This window comes from Lipophrys pholis (assembly GCF_963383615.2).
Source record: "Lipophrys pholis genome assembly, chromosome: 14".
NCBI lineage: Eukaryota > Metazoa > Chordata > Actinopteri > Blenniiformes > Blenniidae > Lipophrys > Lipophrys pholis.
In genome coordinates, this window is record NC_137633.1 from 10,775,035 (window position 1) to 10,799,179 (window position 24,145).

Sequence of the window (24,145 nt, forward strand, 5' to 3'; positions counted from 1 at the left end):
TTGGATTTCTATGTGAATGTATTTTCATTTTTCCAATGACTCTGGAGTTTTACTTTCTTTACATTGTCTTGCATGGCAGGGGGGATCAGTAGTACACAGGAGAAGGTAACAGGATTGTAAGTCATTTCACATTTGAAAGATTTCCTAAATTTAATTGAGATGCAAATTTGGGATTCTGCTCAAATTTACACTCTCCGGAACAATTGCATTTGCAACAATTGCATTTTATAAGGCAAACTGTGAGAGCTGCATCATCCACATAGCCCTCCCTCTCTCTCTCTCTCTCCTCTGATGTCCTGCGTCATCATTTGATTTCACCTCCCTACGTCTCCTCTTCCTCTCCTCCGTCCTGCAGCCTGTGCTGCATTCCTGCTGCAGTAATCCTCTTTGGCAGCTACCTGCTTTGCATTCTGTGGAGTCATTCCCCTCGTCTATCTGTCTATCTGTCTGTCGGTCTGTCTCTCTCTCTCTCTCTCTGTCTGTCTGTCTGTCTCCCCCCCTCCTCTGTGGGTTTGTCACAATCTTTCAGTCTTTCATTGCTTATCTCTCATGATCACAGGCATTTTTCTCTGCGCATTTACTTTCTCTGAGCTTTGCTACTTTTGTTGCTCTCTCTATCTCTTCTTTCTCTCTCTCTCTCTTTTCCCTCCTCATCAGAGAGCCACTGAGGTCTCCATTCAGCCGCAGCAGGCTGCTAATGCCAAGGCTCAGGCTGATGAAGCGCTGCCAAGCTCCAGCCAGCCAGCACTGTTCAGTGTGTGTGGATGTTGGCGCGCTCTATGCCCGGACGGGTGAAGCAGTGAATGAGCAGGATGTGGAACAGTACCGCAGAAGGTGGACGGGCCGCATGTTGAGGGCTGTCGATACGTCTCAATGAATCCGCTGTGTTTGTTCGTAGCATTGAGGAGGAGTCACATCATCAAAGGGCCAAGCCACTGCTGATGAGCACCGTCTCTCCCATTAGTGACAAGGGAGGCAGGGGAATTGGGGATGAAGGTCAGATGAGGGGAAACTGGAGGAACACGGCAGCAGAGATGAGGCTGGGGTGATATTTAGAGGTGACATGAAAGCGAACGGCAGTGGCAGAGACTAATGGCAATAGAGGAAAGGGGAAATAAATACATGGCGAATGGAGGCTGCAGCTGTCCTTGACCTTTCCTGGATGAAAGGGCAAAATGAGAAATTGCTAACCTTTTATTTCAGTTTCAGACAAACGGTAGTGTGAAGCAGATTCTCACCGTCTCCTTCAGACCTTCTCTCCATTGTATGCCAAGCAATTGATCTCACTGCACCGAGCCTGCTTCGATGTTAGGAATGGTTTTAAGCATTTTTATCTTGTATCTTACCTCACTTCACCCACCTCAAAAGCAGAGCTCATACTCTGCGCCAGAATAAAAGTCGGTGACGTTTCAATCTCTCCTGCATCTCAGTTTGCAGCATTTTTAACATCGGACCGAAAGATGAAATCAAAACTTGTGCTAGACAAGAGTTGATGCGTATATTCTGAAAGATCTTAACACAGTACATATGTGATTTTAACCAGCTGATCGGTTCAAGAAATATCTTTTAAAGTCAGACCAGAACACCAGCAGATCAGGATACTGTCACTCACATCCTGTGTTTGTTTTGGTGTATCGGGAGACTTCAGATTATCGCGTTCATCCCTCCACAAATGGCCTCAACAAAGGAAGAATCACAATTTGTTCAACGGCATTCATGAACGATAAGTTTGTGTAAAGCCATGAAGAACGTGTGACCCATGCTTTGTCCACGTTAAGGTTGTTGGGGGCTGAATATGGATCAAGGCACACACACAGTATAGACACGTTTTATGGCTGTGAGAGGAAACCAGAGTACACGGACAAAACCGACATATACATGGGGAAAACATGCAAACTCCACATATAAACGGCCTCTAAACCTGGAATCCTACCAAAGACATTCATGCTGTTGGCACTACACTGCCGTCAAATCCTGTGGAGGTGACCAAATAGTTCAAATAGCAATAACCACAGTTTATTAGAGAGAACTTTGGATGGAGATCAACACTTTATTGTTGAACTGTCCTGCTAACTTTCCACCCAGCAGAGAGACGGAGGACTCAACCATCCTCAGGTAGAAATAATGAAAAAAACTAAAGAGACCCTATTGTTTGTCCGTCATTGTCTTCCCCTCTGCACTTTAGCCCTGGCTTCACTTTTGTCTGTCTGCCTCGCCTCATTCTTTCTCGACGTTACTCACGCTGATTCACGCAGACACAGACTGTTGGTTTCCCCCGTATTGACTCTTGACAAGTGTCATCATGTTGTGATGTTTTCATGGCGTCTTATCAGCACAAAACGGTGACACATGCACATTCCTCCTCGACTACTTCGTCACACGCGACTCAACATATCTGCATGTCCTTGGTGAGACAGAGGGATAATACCCGACGTCTGCTGAGTGCGTTTTGAACAGCTGTGAGGGCAGTTTTAAAAGGGGAACTCAAGTTGTTTCTGATTGCAAACTCTGTCCAAAGGTTCAGCACTTAAATAGTTTATCTTCTCTCCGATGAAGTTTGACGTTTTCTCTCAGGATTGATTTTTCTGTACGTTTCCTTCTTTCCTAACTGGCTCTTCAATGAGGAAACTCTTTTCTGTCGCCACTTTAAAAATAAGTTCAAACGACTTGGGATCCATCCCAGCTTTTTCTGAACACACTGGCTGCTGAGGAGATCAACCTTGAGGGGAAAAGTGAAAGCAAACTGAGCACAAGAGAATAAACGGTTAGATAAACCTGAAAGTAGTGGGATTTATCATTTACCTCAGCCATTTTAAGAAGTTATGTTTCTACCTTTTGAACATGAGAGAGAGAATGAGTTGGTGAAAGAAAGCTTCCAACTATTAAAATCCAAAACATTCTTATTTACTCTGGCTGCAGCAGGAAAACACCGCAGATTCTGCTCTCCTTATCAGGGCCTCACTCCCGTTTGCCCCCGTGTCTCATGTGGAGTGTTTTACATGTTTACAGTGTCAGTGACCTTTGACCCCCAAAGGCCCAGGACAGCAGGCTGAGGACATGCTAAATTAGAAGTGATGGGAAGTCACATGGGACATAAATTTAAGTGTTCACTGGGGGTCAGCTAACCCACGGGTCAGTTTAAACTTCAGCTGTTGCGTCACAATGTTCTACTCATTTATAGTTTGGGAAAACAATTATTTTCTAATCCAAGTCCTTTAAAAATAGGTTTTCTTGGTTAGGTGAAAAAAACTTTATTTAAAAAAAAAAATAATACATATGCATGTTGTTTCTCTAAGCTACATTCGCAGGTGTCCATACACACATTCCTCACTTGTTTAGATAGACTGGTTTTGTACTCAACAGGATATGTATTTGCAGTTATATTGGGAGTGTAATGAATACAGTGAATAAGAACATGCAGTTAAGGGTTAATTGGTGACTGTAAAAGGCCCGTAGGTGTGAGGGTGTACCCTGCCTTCACCCACAGTCACCTGGGATTGGTTCAATCTCCTCATGACCCTGAATTTGTTACTTAAAAGAAAGGAGGGAAATTGAGTTCACATTGTAACGGTTGACATGACACACACTTTAAGAAGACTGAAGATATAACTTGCAAAAATATACACCAAAGTATTTCTATCAAAATTTAAAAAAAAAAAAAGATCAAACTTAATCTACCAGCCTTTATCTTGATTAATCAAAGTCCAATAATATTACACAACACTTTCTATTGCTTTTTATGATAATCACAAGTGGTTTGGTCATTCATTAACAGGAGCTTGATGTGCATCAGAAGGAGTAGAATTTAATATATTCACCTTTTTTGACTGAGGATTAAAAGGAATCCGAAAATTATTATTTGATGTGCATCAACAGGGTTTGTCTTAAAAGAAAACTCATTAATTGAATGTCATTGTAGTTTATTGACTCTCAGTCAATGGGCCAAACGTTGCACCACTGTTTGTGTTTTATTATCATATGTACAAAACTATTAGTTTTAAATGAGCTTTGAGAAGTTTTCACTTGAGTATTTGCAGATGGTTTAGTTAATCCGAAGTGAAGGAATTGAATTGGAAAGTCTTCTCTTCCAGAACGTGTGAGTCCCGGTTATACGATGGACAAGTTCAAACAAATTTGATCCTGGCAGGATGAGTTCAAAGACAGCCGGATGACACTCAATCAGTAGTTTTTAGTAGAGAAAAGAAACCACCACACGATCTCAGCTGACAGCAAGTCATTCTCTGCAGACTGTATAAGCTCTCTGGAGTCTCACATACATGTCATATGAAGTTGATATAAACATGAACATTTTAGTAAGGGACCATTTAAAACTTCTGTATAACCATTATTACCAAGATACGGTAATAAAACTTCATGATCTATGCAAACAAAGTATCTCCACTGTACATACCAGCATCTATTGACATTTCTGCTTTGCATTCTCGGCTGACACGCATAATGTAAGAAATCCGTATTTGCATAAAGTCAATATTTACACATCCAGACCCATTTCCAGTCATGTTGATTAGAGTGAACTTGAAACAACTCGGCAAGATTTGTCAAATCCCAGTTCAGTTGTTGAAAATGACAGTAAGCATGCATCTTTTTGCTTGCTTTGTGTGTTGTACATCTGGGTAGAGTTGACTAAAACTCCTACTCCTGCCTGCCTCCATGTGTGTGATATTGTGTGTTTCCGTTGGACTGACTGGATGAAAATCGCTCCAGATCTGCCTGAGGGCCAACGTGCTACTGACTGGCTAGTATTTTCAGGTTCTGCTGTTTTAAATAGAGCATCTCGTATCCCTCGCCCTTGCTCTGCTTTCCTGTAGCGGCCACGGTGACTTGGTGGGTGTAATCTTGCATGCAGAAGTGATTTTCTGTTGAAGAACATGTTCCAATTTACTGTGGGATTAGGAGAAGGGCCAACCAGCTCTGAACACTTTGATTTTGACTCGACCTCCTCAAACGCACATCCTCAATCAGGTCACAAACAGCGAAGCCAGAATTTAGCGTACGTGTTGAACCATCGCACTCTTCCAAGAAAGCTGACACGTCCGGCACTTTAACTCCTCCGACTTTTTACTCACACCTTACCACATCTGTCTTACCATCACTTACAGCTTTCTCTGGCACTTCTTTTAGCCCCGCCTCCTCCTCAGCTACATTTAACCGCTTCTATCTTCTTGCCCACACACACACACACACACACACACACACAAGAGAAGTGCTGGTTTTTAAGCCTCGGCAACAAGATTCTTGATGTAGACCGAGAGGGGAGGGGAGGGGAGACCTAGAAACAGCTCTAGGTTACCAGGCTAAGACCAGAGACAGAGGTCACAGTGCTGCTTGCTCTCAAACTGTGAACTGTAACAACATTTGGTTCATGGAGTATCAAGTTTTATTTGCTAACCCTCATATATGATTATCTGGATTTGTTTTGATTTTGTTGCTGTAGAATGGTCCAATCTGCAGTGAGAGAGTGTTTCTGCCTTGTTTTCTAAGGCCGTGTTTACATGGAATTTTCAGGTGAAAGTGGAAAACATTTGTAGTGTCCATGTACATGACAACAGTGGTCGGAGTGACTGAAAACGGAACTTTTGCCACTCTGACTCCATCTGTGGGTCGACTGGGGCACATTTTCAAAATGTTGCTGTGTAAACTCTGTTTCTCTGCTTTCTGGTAGCTTGAACGTTCTAGGAGTTGTGATTATGAAACGTGGCATATCCTGCCCACATGGATGGGGTGGGAATATGGAAGGCTATGCAGTAGATTTCGATAGTCATTTACAATCATTTTATCATCTTTTATGACCGTGAGAGGGCTGATTGCACAGAAGATCTGTTTTGTATGTTTTTGTTGTTGCTATGCACATTGTTGTACCAGCCAGCATCCGCATTATGTTGTAGGCTGAAGACCTGTTTGGGCTTTAGCCCAATATTAGCTGGGAACGGACTCAAGCCCTGCAATCTTAATTCAGAAAAAGCAAGTACAAAAGGATAGATGAGTGATTTTGCTCTGACAATAATGCACAATCTGCTTTATTGTTATGGAGGTTATTGTGGTTAACTTCTCTGTTATCTCTAATAAATGGATCAATATTTCTACTGGAGATATATTTTTTTTCTCACCATTTCCCCACATTTCACGTCAATAAATGGCCAGTTCATTCAAGATTAAATGAGAAAAGTCAAAGTGGAATAGGTGTTCCCACCCCGGCCCAGCATGCACGGAGCTACATGACCTTAGTTCCTCATCAATTTTTCTGATGAAATGCAATACTGCCGTTCATTTTTCTTGCATTTTTCCAGAAGCAGTGAAAAGGCTAAAAGAAATGAACAAAAAACAAAAAAAAGGTAACATGACAGCACAGGAAACGGCAAACCGAACATTATGGGATGCCGGGTTTTTTTTTTTCTTGGAAAAACGGAAAAATGCAGGCCGAGCATCAGGTCTCCACCATCTTGTGGCTTCCACTGGAGCGCCAGCATCCATCCACAGCAGTTGTCCCGCCACACACACACACACACACACACACGTACACACACAGATGCACAAGGTTTGCCACACATTCCCATATTCGAGCTGGCAGTAACCCACCTACATGAAGATGTGGTTGAGGCATTTTGATTGGACTGGGGCCCTTTATTAACTACCGTTTATGAGGCAGAAGAGCTTCAAACCCTGAAGCTCCAACCTAATGTCAAGTGCAACAGAAAAGTTTTTTTTTTTCTTTCTTTCTTTCTTTCCTTCTCTCTTTTTCATGGAGGGAACAGAATGTACTGAAGGCAACAGGCAGGCAGGCAGGAAGAGAGTGGCTAAAGCCTTAATGATATGGTGTATGATTGTAACCTTGGTGCATGTGTGTGTTTGAGAGAGAGTGCAGGCTCAGTGGATGGAGCTTCTCTTTTTTTTTTTTTTTTTTTCTCCAAGTTTTATTTTCAGATTTTTATGATTTTGAAGGTCTGAGATGAATGCCGCTGCAGTTTATTCTATCCTTGCTCTAGTATGTGTTGGACCTCTCATTCCATCTTCATCCATCTACTAAGCAATATTAGCCGACTTTAACAGTTTTGATGCCCTGATCAGCCCATGCAAAAGTTGGCAAAACTCTCTTGAGTTGAAATCAAAACACTCACCAGTAATGGTGCGTTCAAGTAGCTGGGAACTCGGAAACCTACCGACTGGAAAATCTTACTTTGGTACAAGTCCTATGACAATGGTTGGCCTCTGAGTTGGCATGATGACTAAATTAAAATACATAGGCACAGATATTTTATGATACAAACTCTTTCATTAATGTACATTTATTCTTAGATCATATCATTTCAAGGTGACACTAAGATTCAAAGCTTCAGTAATTGAGGTAAGCACACTATGGGACATGTTAATTTACTTTCAATATTGTTCATGTCCTACTTTTGTCACATTTGCCATTTTATGAGTGTGATAATGTTTGGTTCCCTCCCACAGTTCACAAACAGGCATTTGAAGTTAATTGGTGACTCTGAATTGTGTGATTGTGTGCCTTTTCACCCTGTGATGGACTGGTGACTTCTCCAAAGTGTCGCCCACAGCGAGCTGGGACCGACTCCAGCACCCTGCAACCCTGAATTAGATGAAGCGGTATAGAAAGTGGATGGATGTATAAAAATAGTATTTTTTTTTCACAGTAAGGTTACCACACACACAAAAAAACAAGTGTATCATAAACATAACTAATGACAAAATGAATATTTTGCTGTGCTTTGTATTTTAGGGGCTTCAGTTAAATTCAGCAGTAAAATTTTAGTTTTTACAAAATAACTAGTTATCTGAAGTGTACAGTTGAATTTGTGACTGACAAACTTCCTGGTTATTCTATTCTACTCTACTCAGATGGTTTTGTATAAGTGACACTGTGACCTTGCGTTTCAAACTTCAAATGTTCCCTCCAGGCTGCAGCTCGTGCTGTCGTCACTTTGCTTTCGTCATCCACCTTTCATCAGTTGACCCCATAGTGGCTTTCTGTCTTCACTCCCTCCAGAGAGCCTCACTGACCCCTTCAGATAGAGCTTGCATTCAGCTCGCTCTCCTCACAGATGGTTAGGTCCATACAACAACTCCAGTAAACAATCAGAAGAACCTGGTTGAAAATTGGCATGGGAATCAGTTGGACTGAAATCATATCCGACTGCAAATTGTACCGTTTTACCTGATACTCTGAGCTCAGGGAGCTTTATATTCTCTTCAGGTCATGGCTGTGTAACCCAGCAGACATTGTTGTGGTGAAGAAAACCCTTCTTCCGTGAGAGAGACTGTCCGTGGCCTGGATAAGAGCAGATGAGGCAGTGCAGGGGACTGGCAGTGCCCTGGTTAGTGCATCATCAGGAATGTGTCTACCCCCCTCCGGGTTGTTATAATTGTCAGACAAAGCACAGAACCGGGAGATGAAACTCAGTTTGAGTAGCCGTCATTCTGCCCCACTTCCAACTTCCATCGATCCATCTATCTCCCCGTCCATCTTTTTATGCATTTCATCCATGCGCAGAGCCGGAGCCAATCCAAGTTGACATAGAGTAACAGTCAATGTACACCTGGATAGGTTGAAAGTTTATCACAGAGTTAACATGAAGACATCTAGGGTGAATTTTGCGACCAATTCACATTATATATATTTAAAGTGTGAGAGCAAACCAGAGTATCAAAAACCACGGCCTTCTTACTATTTTCAAACATATTAAAGCTCTGTACTGATTCTGTTAATGGGCAAATATTCAATATTGGAGTTTCCTACTAATCTGTGTCTGTGTATGGCATCAAAAGAACATTGTTTATGGTTTATGAGCACCTATCTGAGTTGCTCTCAACAGGAAGAAGTTCATGTTGTTAGGCTACAAACCCACAACTTGCTCTTTCCTCCTGCTGCATTTAAGCGTCCCTTCTCCTATTGTTCCTCTGACTTTTCATCCAATGGCTCCATCTTTCTTTCTCTCTCGCCCAAAAATGTTTCTAACTCCCTCCTCTCTTGTCCTGACTGTAGCTAATGAGGCCCCGGGCCTGCCATAAGTGAATCAGGTATGTTGATTGGTTTGGCAGAAGCACGCCCTTGCCAGAGTCACTTTGCACGCACTGCCACCCCTTAAAAGCGCTCACTTGGCTGCGCTGGTGTGCGTGTCAGAGAGAGGTGGAGGGAAGAGATGAGGGAGGAAGGTCGAGAACTGGCAAAGAAATAAAAGGAGAATGAGAGGGGAGAGGCAGGCAGCCTGCCAAGACAGGAATAAGTGGACCTAGCAAAAAAAACATTATTAAATAGGACAGTGTTTGAGACTAAGAACAACTCTAGTTGTTAAACCCTAACATAACTAGATATATGTACAGCAGTAAAAGCCACATTTGAAGGATGTTAGTTAGGACGGTAATCATCAACCTGAAATAAACACTGCGTAAAGATCAAAAGGTAAGAGGTACACCTTTTTAAAGTGATTCTCTTGAACTGTTAAGTGTACCCCTGAGATAAAACCTGGAGTTGTAGAAGCTTTCATACAGAATTGTCTTGCACTGTCAAGCACACCCTTTTCCTTAATGAATATATATGAGCATTTCTCATAGTATTTTTGCTCCTCTGGAAGAGGATCAGTCAGAACCGTTTGAAGCCACAAAGACTAGCTCAAGACAACAAAGAAACCTTGGTCTACTCACTAAAGCAGCCACAGCTGAGTGACGCCACGGCGTCACGAAATGACCCACTGACTAAGGTGTGTTGGTATTCAAGCGGACGGCGAGTTTTCTCTACAACATCATTCAATCATTTGACGATTCATTTTCTTCCTCCTCAGTCTGTATACGCTGTTTCATAAGACCATGTTTTACTGCACTCAAAGGATTACCAAACCACTAGACCTCATGAAAGTGAAAAGTAAAATCTAAATCTAAAGCGCAATGCTTTGAATTGACATTGTGTTGGTTATAAAATTATCTTCAACACACTGAAGTGTATAAGTACTCAAAGTATTTTAGGTTCAGTTTATGTTCAATAAGATTTCTAATGAACTGTGGGAAGAGCTGTTTGACATTTTACACCAACCGAAACTATAGAAAATATATATTGTACTGTCCTGGACTAAACCATAATTACACGTTTTACCTTGTTGTATACCATCTACACACATGGCTCATGTAGATTAAAAAGGTTTAGTGGATTTACTGCTGCGGTTCACGTTTTTTACTGCAGTGTAAGTTGTTTAATGTAAAAGAAAGCCGCACCAGTCTTATGTGAAGTGGTTTGTCGCTTTGGAAAGGCAATCTTTGAACATGGTCCTGTAAACTGGGGGAGGAGGAGGAGGAGGAGACACGGAGCAGTATGGAGCTGGTTGTCAGGGGGGGTCGATAAGTGATGATGTGTGCAGATGTTGTGTCCTACCTCCAGGTCGATTTTTCCCTCGTGGTCAGTGAGAGAATGATGGGGGGAAGGGGAGTGATGGGATTTAGAAGCAGGAGCAGGAAAACCCACTACCTGAATCATGCATGAGACTAAAGCGTTGACTGTTAGATTTATAGTGGTCCTGCTGACAGAGCAACGGTGGTGTGCTAATAATCTGTGCTCTCATCACACTGAACCATGCTGGGCTTACAGATGGGAATGAACACACTGTAATGGTTGTTGAAACATTACCCTCCAGCTTTCATGTAATGAAAAGAAAGACGAGGCAGCTTGAATTTTTGTTTCTTTCCTGGTTGCTTTTTGTGGCCTTGAGTTGGGATGACAAAATTGTTTCTGTCACACTTGTATTTCATCACCGCCATCCCAAGGGATCGTGTGCGGTCCAGTGTTGTGACTGGCTTTCGATGTATTGCTGCAGATGGGGGTGCATGGCGGCAGCCAGCATCGCTGAAATGTGCGCTGTCAGCAGAAGCAAGCAGGCCAAGAATCAATGTTAGACATAAGAGAGTCTCTGTCTGTCTGTGTGTACAAGTCTGTGCAGACATGTTGAAATCTTGCCCTCGCATTTGCACATGTTAGCTGTGCCACTCAAAGGACAAGCAAGGTGAAATACATGTTAATCCAGTGTAGTAAATACAAATAGTAAAATACTTTTTGTCTTTGTGTCCACTTGCTTGATAGTTATAATTATGAATCATACTTTATGCTGCAGATTACGTCATGTTCATTTTTATGAATGAAAAAAATTAACTTACTGATTGGTGAACAGGAAACAGTGCCCTGGTTGTGTTTGTAATTGAAATGAAATGCAATCTGCTTGAGATTTGCACTGGCCACTAGCTTTTTAGTACATGTCTTGAAATATAATAAATGTAGTCCTCTCAAGATTAGAGTCACACCAGTTAAATGAATGAATGAAACTGTGAACGTAAATGCTGACTGTGTTCATGAGGCAGTGCAGTCAGCTCTCGGCTAATTTCTCTCCTTTTTTCTCATTTGCTTCACTTCACAGGGCTGCTTTTGAGAATGCAAATGATTGTCATTGACAAGTAATGTCTGACTAAGTGTCGCTTCCTCTCTCCCGCCTACAGATGACAGATCTGCCTGCTAAACACCACTCCGAGGAAAGTTTGAAGTCTTAAAGAGACAGTCGCTAAAACAAGAAGAGACAGACTGCCAAGAGAAGAGAGCATTTTCTAAAGAGCCTAAGTATTTGTTGTCACTACCACACAAATGTGGAACCCCCAAAGCACTGTCATCAAATAGTCTGGATAGCAAGATAAACACAGCAGACAGAATACAAAGGACGCTGCAGCCATGTCTGATCATAAAGACATGACACACCGCCACCTGCGGCACAAGCTACAGAGTCTTGGCCGACGTCTGGATGAACTGGAAGAAGCAACCAACAAGCTGCAGAAGTCGGAGGATGAGCTACTCGACCTGCAGGTCAGTGCTGGTTGACTTTAACAAATAGTGCACGTGAAATGTTTTGATTGAAGTAATGGCATTAAATGTTTTATAAATGGTTGTACTCTTCAATCATGCAGGATAAAATTATCCAGGCAGAAGGCAGCAACTCGTCTCTGCTCGGGGACATTGAGGGTCTGAGGAAACGTCTCCTGAAGATCCAGGGTAAAGATGAGGAGGTACGCAAAGCGGAGGACCTGTGCCGCACAGTCAGGGAGAAACTGGAAGAGGAGGAAAGTCTTACTCAGGAGCTCAAGGCAGAGATTGAACGTCTTCAACGGCGAATGGCTGAACTGGAGAAACTGGAAGAAGCCTTTGGGAAAAGCAAGTCTGACTGCAGCCAGCTCTGCCTTAGCCTCAACGAGGAGAAGAACTTGACCAAGAAGCTGTCGTCGGAGCTGGAGACGCTCAAAGCACGTCTAAAAGAGGTGGAAGGATCTGAGACCAAACTAGACCGAGCAGAGCAGGCTTTGGCTGTGGAGCTTGAGAAACTCAAGAGCTTCACACAGACGTTTGTTAGTGAGCGTAAGAGACTACTAGAGAAGCAAAGGGAGGATGAGAAGATGATCCTAAAGCTGACAGAAAAACTGGAGCACCAAAAGAATCGCCTTGGCATGTCAACAGATCCTGGTCGTGCTGATTTCATGAGGTCAAGAATTGAAGATGAGCTGTCATCCACAGTTCTCCTCACAGGGAAACTGGCAGTAGGCAAAAAGAGCCTCGACTACTTAAAGCTGTCAGACGACAAAATTGGTATTGTGAACAAATCTGAGAATGAGAAGAACAGCAGTCTCGAGGGATCACAAGAGGAGGACAACAAAGTGAAAGAGCTGACCCAGGAAGTAGAGAAGCTGAAGAATCGTCTTAAACAGTTGGAGATAGTGGAGGAGGATCTGAAGAACTCTGCGACCAAAAATGGTGAACTTAATGAAAAGTTTCAGATGGAACGAAACCGAGCCCGTCAGCTGAGCGAGGAGGTGGAACAGCTCAGGACCCAGCTGTGCGGAAAAGGTGGAATTGGAGGGAATGGACTCAGTAACATAGATAAACATGGCAATGGTGGTGTCAACCTCGGTTCCAGCAGCCCTGCTAAGGTCTTGGAGAACGGCAAAGCTGAGAATGAGGAGATCATTGTGAAAGGAAGTTTTAGACAGGACAAGCCTAAATACAGAATTGGTGCAGGTGACTCGGAACCGAGTTCACCCAGGCACAGGAACAGGGAGTTGTCTCCTCAGCATAAGAGGGAAACCAAACTGAGAAGCAAAGAGCTGAGCCAATCGGAAGAGAGCTCTCCTAAGACTGTGAGGAGAGCCCTCAGTCCTGCTCACAAGAGCAGGCGCGTACCCAAAACCCAAACTCCCATGATTTCATCTGATAACGGATTACGAGACACTCGAGGAACAGAGGAAAAGACGAAAGCAGCCACATACAGCTCTGTAAGCACGGCTGCCAGTGATGCTAAAAAGGTGTCCGTTCTCAGTCGCTATCCTCCTGCAGCGAACGACCCGAAGCCGTTGAGGACTGCTCATAAGCAGATGGACAGGGATGCAAAGAAGAGCAGAGAAAACTTCTCAAAACTGCAAGTTGGTAGTGACAGCGAATCAAACAACTCTGATGTAATACCTGACAGCAGCAGTAACGTGAACAGTATCTCTGCACTAGAGAAGGAAACAGCCTCTGCTTCAGATCAGGAGTCAATCGACCCGGTTCAGGATTCGGTCTCTGCGTCTGGAGCTCCAACCCTATCCAAAGCAAATGGATCATACGCAGCCTACAGGTCTCAAATCACTCCACTGCTCCCCAGTGATCAGGGCTCAGAGGGTCATTCATCTGCCTCTGAAACTGAATCTACCGGTTCCAGGCCTTCTGAACCAGACCCTGTCACTGAGACCGCTAGTGCACCTGTAACCACTCGAACCGCGGCCTCTCGCTATGCGAGATACCCCAACGTCCATGACTCGCACTCCGAGGGATCGTCCTCCAGGAGCTCGTTTGATGAGGAGCTGCAAGGCAGGACTCATCCAGCCGAGGGTCCTGTGCATACCCCATCAGGGATTGAGATCCATCGGGTGTGCAGCCCACGAGAGGCACTGAGGTCAAGAGCTGTAATCAAACCTGCCATTGTGGAGATTGACAGAAAAGAAGTGATGATGTCAGAGCCTGTGGCAACAAATGGCAAACCCAAGATCTCCACCAAACCAGTTTTGACCAGCACTAATAAAATGACGAGTAGTATAACCATCTACCCCAACGACCCGAGCTCTTCCAGGACCAGCAGTCGCAGCAGCAGTGTATCCAGTGAGCCTTTACATGTCAAAGAGCGCCACACATCCACCAGTAATATCCTCATCGGTAGGTATTGTGTCATAGAACACATTTTACTTGTTTTATAAATGTCGGTAACAAAACTAAAGCATTGACCTCTGTTATCAGAAAACACTTCAAGAGCCAACTTTGTTCAAATAATAAGCCATTTTGGCTTTGCAATAAACTGTCTTCTGTGATTATAGGCATGATTTATTGAAGTCCAGTGCGTTTTGTGTTCTACTTTCTATAGTATATTGATTTGTATGTAGATATTCCATCTATGTATCTGTCGCTCATTCTGGTTACCTTAATATCGCTCCATTTCTTCAACACATATTTATATTTATACGTGCTGCCAATAATAGATGAACAATTACTATTGGACTCAAAGACCAAACATCAGTGTCACTATGATATCACTTCAATATTTCAGGAAATACATTCTATGTTATTTCCCCAATAGTCTTCATTCAGGTATAGTTAATCTGTACAAATATTAAGGTCACGTGCAACTCATAAAAGTGAAGATATATAAAGGCAAAGGCAAAATTAAAAAGCTTGATTTGGATAGTTTTTGTTAATGACCCAAAGTCTTTCATAAAGATCACCATTCTCATTCAAATATTCATGAAGATGCCGTAAATTTTTTGCACCTCAAAAGAAATTTGAGGCTAATTCTTTTTTTAAATTATTTTTGATATATTTTATTATCATTCTTTTTCAGGAGCCAGCAGTGATCACCATGGTAGTATTTCCATCCCATATGAGATTTCCATACCCAAGAGTGAGATCGCCTTGCGGCCGTGCCAGGACCCGGAAGCAGACAACCACAGTGATTCGTCATTAAGGCCCAAAGTCCAAAACACCTCCAGAGTGGAGACCACTACCACCCACTTGTGCAGTCAGCGCAGCAACTTCAGTCTCCAGTCCACGGACACCTCCTCTGCAGACTTCAACGACACAGAATCTGGCTTTGAGAGCAGCAGCAGTAGCACAACCACAGTCACCAGCTGGCGAAGCCAAAGACCGAGCCAGCACTCCCTGGAAGACAGTTTACCAGACATAAAGAATGTGACTGTGAGGAGTACTTGGAAGAAACAAGGAGTTCTGTCGGCGGATGAGGCAGGTCGAAAAAGAGGGGTTCCAAAGGCAATCATGGATTGTGCTGGGTCTGAAGACGAAGCAGAAACTGCAAATACATGGAGGGCGTACCGGGCCACGACCATTGACACTGAAGAAAGTGTAACGGGGGCTGCTGGGAATGCCGCCGTGCAGAAGGGAGCCAAACCGTCCCCGGCAGAGGTGAGAGAAGGAACAGGGTCCCACAAAGTGTCGCACTCAAGGAGTACAACCAGAGAAAGAAAACCCCTGAAAGTGAAGCACTTGATGACATTTCTGTTTTTCCCTCATCCAGGTGTACATGCGCAGGATCAACAATGTGTCTACAAACACTAAAGAAATGGAGGAACCGGGGATTCGCAGAGGGAAGCGCTCTCAGTCTCCCACTGTGGAAACAGGAGGTATGGGAAGGACCATACCTCATGCACCTGTCATCTCTCAGTCCTGGAGCAGAACACACTCACAACAACCCCCGGTAAGACATTCATTCATTAGTGTGGCAATTATAAAGACTCCTCAGAACTGTAGGGTTTATATTCAATTTGAGTTTTGCATTGTGTTGCTTCAGGATGCAAAAATTTTCGGGTGGCCCTCTATAAAAATGTGTTTTGTGTCCTGTTTCTAACTTTCAAGGTTTCTGGGTCTGTGTTATTTTCAGGTCAACTCAGCGAAAAGTTTAAACATCCAAGATAAAGAATCCAGAAAATATAGCCGCAGGGCTCCCGGTCTGTCCACTTTTGCGTTAGGGCTTGGTTTGTGTTTTTCCCTGACGCTAGAGACTCTGCAACTTCACGCTTAGCACAGCACTTCTGCAGGCCCCACTCCTGCTGCCCCAGTAAGCACAAAGAGAAGGGTGGGACGAAAAAATAAGGAGAATGGAAATGAAAAATACCTCAGCAGCAGGAAAAGAAGGCTGGGAAAACATGAAGTAGAAGAAAATGGCTTTCTTTTATTTAAATGTGCCACCACATTAGTGTGTGCTTGGTTATCCCACACAAGTGTTGCAAAGGTGTTTGTCTTCGTAAAAGTTTGCAGACCTATTGTCCCACTTCTTCTCGGTACAGTCAGTATTTTGAATTATATTTACTGTTTCAGTGACAAACCTATTTACACTGAAGACCAAACTTGGTACATCTTCAGGCCTTCGGTGTAAAAACCTGCTCTGAGATCTCACGTACTGTATGTGTGCTCATGCATTAACGCAAGAAGTTTAAATGATGTTAATAACGTTTACACAAGTCATCAGAAAGATGAGGTGAAAACTACAAACGGGATACAGTTTAAACTTGATTTCCTACTCGCATATTGTCAGAGGAGTGTAGTCCTGCTTGCCGAGTGGGCTCCATGGTTACAATAACATGTCCGTCTGTCAGTTTGACTAACTCGGGTCGAGTGCAGGCCTCTGGGTAGGAACTTTATGTGTTCTCCTATAAATAAACTTGACGTTGCGATGGAGACAGACTTACAAATGCGATGTGTCCACTGTCTCATCCATCATCTCTGGCTTCATTGCGATCTAAAGTGTAGATAAACACATTCAAAATATTTTTGCTTTATATTTATGCTAATCTACTTCCCAGAGAAATGCCTTAACTTTCAAGCACTATATTGTGTGCAAGTCTATCCCAGACCGTTGTTTTCGTAGCGGTTAAGCTCAGGCCGTGATTGAAGAGGTCTCCATTTAGAAGTAGTGCATTTATTGATTTATTGATCCGTTGAAGGCTGCAACATCAGGAGGGTCAGACTTACGACCCGTTGTGATCTTCTTTTATCTCATTATTTTTACCTCAAGCTTGACGATCAAACTTGTCTCATCCAAAATGTACACCGAGCCACCACGTTACAGCTCGAAATGATCAGATCTTTGGAAAACTTCATTAGAATTGTGGCTAATTTAGTTCAAATGTTCAGTTTAATTCCTCATGAAATACCTAAATCGTGGTTAGATATATTGTAAAAGGCTGCTTACTATGAACTCATACATTTTGATGGCATAATCGTGTATATCAAACAAAAGTGGGGAAAAAAACATTTTCCTAAGAAAAGTATTGTTTATAGCTTTTTTTGCAATGTTCCACTATTTTTTGCTTTTGAAGATCTAAGCTGACAGTCAAAGTAGTTTGGGATTTCTTTTGGAAATTAATGGAGAGGTTTTCGAAGTGTGGGGTGAGCGTCTTTGGGGGCACCAGAGAGCTTCAGGGTGGTCCAACAGCTAGAAATATTTGAGATATTTTTATTAAATATTTCTTCTCATTACATATTTGAGAGGTGATCTGAACAAAAAAGACATAAGTGATACCTAAAGCTGAGTTATTTTATGAAAACAAAACATCTCTGAACAGAATTCAATGTAAGTGGAATTGAGACAAATCAAAATGATGAAATGTGCACAAAAAGTTATGACAGCTGCAGACTATTTATGAAGACTCACATGAGAAGAATCATGATCTTATTTCCTGTGGATCTCAACAGCTGGTAACAATAATATTTCATCACGCGATAAAGGTAAGAAACAGAAGGAAGGGAGAGTACTGGGAGTGCTTGAGCACTATGAACAAATTAATTAAAATAGAATTTCTACTGTAACCATCACTGAGTTATTATTTCATATATAGAGCCTGTTTTTTTAAACTTTTAATTCATGTGTTAACATGATCTCCATCTAAATAGCTTCCCTTTAACAAATAGCATCACTTTTTCTACGTGCATGTGGACAGCATTGCACAATGAAGTCGCAGCAAGCACAGCAGACAGAGATGTATAACGTTAAGCAGGCGTCTCTCCCCTCACAGCTACCATTGTGTAAATACATAGCCGCCAGCATTGCCTTAGAGCTGTAATTGCCTGCAGGGATCCTCCCTCTCATTAGCCTCAATGAGCCTAATGAAATGTGTAGGACTGAGCCTCCATCCTCTAACGCCCCCTTTGTTCTGTGACGCCGACCACTAGAAAGACTGTCAGGGGTCTTTGATTTTAAACGGACGTCTCCACCTCTTTTCATTTCTCATCCTCTTTCCTATATCAGACCATTTAATTTGTCATCAGGCCATGAACAAAATGACTTTTAGTAATGTGTTTGTCAGGGTCAGTGCCCCCCCCCCCCCCAGCCCCCGCACCCAGCATCAGGACTGCATTTTCAGGACCACGACCGTTGTAGCCGTGGTTAACCTGGACCTGTCTCTGGTGTGATGTCACCGGTGACCTGATAAAAATACAGTTCTGGTGTCACTCGTCCATTTTGTAACTTCATTGTGGGAATTTCCTGAAGCCACTCAGTTAAACATGCAGTCTAGTAAAATCCTGTTCCTTCTGATGTTTGATTCATGAATTGGTCACTCTGTCTGCATAGCAATTATGAAGGGGGGGGAATAAACGTCCACAAAGCTTTAAAAACGCTTGAAAACATAAGAGGGCTTTGAAGCATGTGTTGGAGCGCAGCCGATCATGTTTGGTTTGGATCCTACAGAACATTTCAGTGGTCTGAATGGCATCCATTCCCAAGAGTCTTGGATAAATACAGCTGTAGTTGGGACAGTGGATGGTCGGCATTAGTCTGTGATTGCCGTGTCAAAGGTTGATGGAAGAGGGTTGTATCATTAAAAGGTTGGAAATGAAGGAACGCTCGTCGTCAGCTGGCATCCCGTAGCTGTGCATCTGCAGTCTCTTCTATCTTTCGAGGTCACAGTTTACATGTGTTTCCGTTTGAGGCTTTTGCTCCTCATGAATTCTTACTGAACATAAAATGACTGGTTGAACAAACAACACCAGCACGGGAGGATTCTCAGCATATTTTTCAAGAAATCGTCTTGTGTTTTCGCTGGCGATAAAAATGTCTCCTTTTGAATGACCATCTCTCAAGTCAAAGTGATGACGGTGGAGTGAACTGAAAAGCAGCTTACAGTGGGGTAGGAAAGGCACTATGAACTGATCAATAGTCATTTAGGAGGAGACAACATTCCCAATTCCTATAAGTACCTGCAGGCGGCCTGAGCAGACTGATAGCTTATTGATTAGCTTTCTCATTGCACCCTCATGTTTATTTAATTTCACCATTTGGCCAATTTTTTATTTTATTTTTTCAAGCCTTTGAAGGTCCAAGCATGTTTAACATGTCAAAGAAAACTGTAATAAGGTTTTTTCAGGACTCCAAAGCCAGTTTCAGATACTGGCCATTATTTATATTTAGAGGGTCTCCATTTCTTTGGAGGACAAAGAGGGACATTTGTACATCCTGAGTAAAGGTCTGGTTGTACTACCATGGCTGCTTGACCAGTTTCTGGTTCAGAATTAAGCACTGTGCGGGAAGAAGGTGTTTTTTTTCTACAGGATAGTGTTTTCTCAGTCAACGACTCTTAACTACTAATGAGCATTATTATTGTGGGAATGCTTTTAAAAGACTTTATCAGCTGCACAAAGAAATTAGCACGTAAAAATATCAGTATTCGCTGTTGCCACTGTTTACCTTGAAAGCAGCATCAGTTTCTCTCAGGGCTGAACACAATCTTCTGTGGATGTAGTCTGATTCAGTTCCTCCTGTCTCTTCTGATTATGGTAGGATCAGACCTCTGTGGGGGCCACACCATCACTTCCAGGAACCCTTCCTTTCCCTGAAGGCAGTTTTTTTTTTTTTTCCACAAACATTGGCTTGGGGTTATTTACATCTGCTGCGGATAAATTTGGAGCAAATCATATGTCTTCCTGATGGTATTGCAGGATGCAGAAGTAGTATTATGTGAAACCAGACTAAAACATTTGTACCATACCGTCCATTATATGAATACAACATATGTATTGTAGCGTTGTGTTGGCGTGTGGTGTTGAGCGGAAAGCACCATGCCAAAGTACAGTCACACCGAGAAAACACGGTTGAGGTTCAGTTCCGATATAAGTGATCCCAACAGGTCAGCTTTAAAATGGCGATTTCTTGCTTTCTGTAGCGTCATTCCACACCTCCGAGAGCGTTATAGTACTTCCTCCCCCGTCGTAGCTTAAGGAAACCTCAGCCCGTATGTGAATGAGCCATGAACTTATGTTTGGCCGAGGACAGCGCGGCCGATATGGCCGACGAGCGGGATACCAAAACATTCAAGGCTGAAACGAAAACCAGCAAGGTGAAGTGTGGAATCAGAGCTGCTGAATATTCACCGTCTCCTAATGTGACCCGCACAGAAAAAAAATAAAAAATAAAAAATCCTCCGGTATGATCGTGTGCGCCGCAGCTGGGGTCGACTGTTCTCAGTAGTGGGCTTAAACATAAAACAACAGACAAGCCATGAAAGGCAATAAATGAATGGCTGTTGTGAATTATGACCAATAAACAAATCATCATCGTCATCTGGGCGAATCGGTCAGAAATTTCCCCTCTCCGGTAACATTTCACCTGGAGTGTCGAGGGTATTGTCTTGCTGCGGTGCAGATTTAAATGTTTGACTTGGCAACGCGACATTGTTCCCTAGAATTGGGCGAGAGACCAGAAGCAGACAGATTTAAAGCGGGGACGTAATTTGTTCTGCAGAAGCTCGTTTTATTTCCGAATTCAGCAGCCCATCATTGTGAATTACACAGCAGAATTCACTCCCAGCTTCTTTTTAGATTCCAATGTGAACCCCTTGATTAACTGTATCTGTGTACTTCTTCTAAACTCTGCATGGGCTAAATGAAGCATGTGCAGAAAATTTAAGCCAAACGCAGTGACAGGTAAAGTCCACCTACCTGGGAAATATACTGTTTTGTTCTTTTTGAACATAATTTTTTAAGATTGATAACGCTCAGCTGTCTGTAGATCAGATATAAAGCTGCACTGGGTCAGCTTAACTTTGCATAAAAGCAGCAGGGGAAAGATATCCTGGCTCAGTCATAAGGGAAACCGTCCAGTTACCAACAACTGTAAAGCTCACCAAATACCACATGTTTTATCAATTTATCCCCAACCAAGGAAATGTGGAACTGTGTAAAAAAAAAAAAATGAAAGAAATAATTGAAAGCATACCTCACAACTTGTAGGTTTCTGGTGTTTTTGTGTTGTGAAGCAATAAGGTTTAATTAACGTTTTAATCTGTGGATTTGTACTTGCAGCAGGATTATGTTGCTTTTGCGGTGTTTTCCTTGTTTCCAGGCTTTTTAATAGCCACTCGGCTCGGTTTCTATTTACCATACAGACCTTATGGAGTTAATCCTCTTATCCTATCTTAAGTGAGAAAGTTATTAACGTTGTTTTACAAGTTATTAATTGAAATCACCCTGAACATGTTCATAAATGCTGGTATAGAAGGAGCGCTGACATTTACACTCCCACTTTGTCTCCTCTTTATTTTGTCAAAACCTCAGGCCATCTTGTTAGAGACAATTTCCTGTTGCGGATCACTAAACCTATAATGTACTGGAAAAATAAATCGAAGACACTCAAATGCAAACAGGATTATTTCGGTGAACGCAGCACCACTCGCTCTTCCAGTCGCTCTGCTTTGACTTGTGATTATCCAACTAAAAATCATTTCTGACGTCCCGATCTCCCGCTCACCCAAATATTTGTTTTACCTCCAGTTACACCCCAAAAACAAATGTTTTCAGAAAGATGTATTTTAATTCTAATATTGCGACTCTCTGTTGACAGAATTTTGGCATGCTTCTCTTAATAAGATCATTCAAAAACCAATAGGTTTTTAGCCAATATACTATGTATACACTGGCTCCCATAATCCCTGCAGTACAACTGTCTAATGAATAACAAGATTTACCTGTGTATCAAACGTTTTTATATTTGAAAAAGGCGAAGAAGCACTCACTAATCACACAAATCTAGAGCCATTAAATCAAAAGGAATTAAAGTGTAAAGCCGAATGTGATTTTATTCGTAAGGGTTAAATTAATTCTAACCCACATGAGAGAAATCCACTGAGTGGGGATATTGCTACTGAAACACTCATTGTTACAGTTTCCAGTTTCTTTTTTTAACTTGCCTGTTGTTGTGTCTTTTTATTATAACACAATTTCATCCTGACCTCACAGTGTGCTTTTCAGTAGCAGCCTCCCTTTTCCAGTGTAGGAGGAACACTTTTAAGACCATTCCAAGGAAACCTTATGAATGCTCCGGCAGCGGTAGCTTACCATAGAAGGAGAATATGCCACTCCGCTGTTTCCTCCCCCCGCTGGCTGGGGCAGGAAGTGACCACACTGAACACACCCACTTGGCAGTGTTGGCCGGTGACTGATTTCCTGTCTGTTACCCCTGGAGACTGAGACTGGGAGTCCAGCAGGGCTCCATTAAAGCCAATTAGCGAGAATGCGTTCTAAAACGGCATCAGAAGCCAACTCCAGCCCACCAAATCTCACTAATTATGGTGCTTTTTTAAAGCTGAAATTACAGGAACGTGGTGCCGTTTCTGTGTGCTTCAGGAACTGCATCGTCATCTAACTCTCGTTTTCTTAGAGCGGGGTTACTGAGGTTATGAGAGGGGACGTGCCGATGCAGCCACCACAGGCTAGTAACTTTGTGTTTGTTTTCTAGTCAGCCCACCAAATTATAAATCTCTCAGCTTGGGGTATGTTTGGGGTTTTTGGTTTGGGGATTTTTTCCAATGGCAGCATTCCACATGGCAGACTTTCGTTGTCACACACCAGTTAACATAAACAGCATGTATTTAATGCCCACATAAGACAATGGTCTAAACAAGGCCCCAAACCATCCAAATAAAATATCCAGACCTCCAAATCACTAAGATGAAAATGAATGAAGCTCCCTGTGTGTTTCGGTCCGAGCGCTGCCAAACCAATCCACTTATTAAACAATTAATGTGCCGCTGGTAATTTAGACTATGGACAGTTTTAAGTCTAATTTCCTTCTTTCTTTAATTTCCTAAACTTTGCAGGCTGCTGATAATTCTGAGCCAAGTCCAAACCCAAGCCACAGCCCAGCGTTATGGAGAAGGCGTTTACCCACCAGCGACACTTACAACCTGGGGAACTCCTACGATCGCATGTCCAAAACGGTGGGGACATCGCAACGAGGAGCAGAGTCTTGGTCCAGTCGGGGGCAAGGGTCAGGGGCCAAAGTGGAGGGGAGGAGTGGAGCGGGGAGCAGACTGTGGAGCCACCGTCAGTCTGAGCATCATTAGGCCGCCCGCGTCTGAGCAGGACTTCTACAAAAGAAAACGACAGGTGTGACGAGGCCGCTTCTGTCCTCTGCTCCCGAATCCAGAAACTCGTTAATTTAAGAGACTGGAAATTAATTACTCCTTCTGCAAATGACGTCCCAATCTCCTAAGAGGCTTTCATGTTAAAGTGGTAGTGTGAAACTGACCTGACACAGTTTAGAGCAACGATCAAACGACTGGAGACGATGACGAGAATAAGTACAGAAGTGTCTGTGCAGTTGAATGTGAGAGGGAGCTACTCTCCAGTTGGAATCTATCTTCCTCTCACAGTTGCTTCCCCATCAGACCAGACAAAACAAATTATTGTGTGAGAAAATCCAAGTACTGTAGGGCTGCCAGCTCTGAGCCACGGAGAGTGAAACTCGCACCATTAACATCACAATACACTACACCCGACTACTTGAGGGATTTCACATTAGTAGATTTTTTTTGTGTCCACAGGCAAGAAAAAAAAGACTTTGAAAGTGAAATATAATATCATTGGCGAATATAATAACATGGAAATGAAACAATTCCTCCATTCATCATTTTGATTTATCATCGTTGGAATTAAATTGCAACCAATTCTGAAAATGTTTCAAATAAAATACGTTGCTCTTTCCTTTTTTGATATAATTGATTTTGTCAATACAGTAAATGGCTTATGCGGGGATATGGAACAGAATAATTTTGTATA

General features: G+C 42.7%; 1 protein-coding gene across 1 annotated transcript in view; it reads left to right on the forward strand.

The window, feature by feature from the left end:
- luzp1 (leucine zipper protein 1) overlaps positions 1-24,145 on the forward strand; it is a 47,942-nt gene that overhangs the window by 21,882 nt on the left and 1,915 nt on the right. Inside the window, exons 3-7 of the mRNA XM_080480096.1 lie at positions 11,512-11,869; positions 11,971-14,242; positions 14,922-15,499; positions 15,612-15,791; positions 23,185-23,473. Coding sequence (XP_080336222.1) covers positions 11,738-11,869; positions 11,971-14,242; positions 14,922-15,499; positions 15,612-15,791; positions 23,185-23,430 — 3,408 coding nt within the window. The 5' untranslated portion in view covers positions 11,512-11,737 and the 3' untranslated portion in view covers positions 23,431-23,473. The remainder of the gene's footprint in view (positions 1-11,511; positions 11,870-11,970; positions 14,243-14,921; positions 15,500-15,611; positions 15,792-23,184; positions 23,474-24,145) is intronic.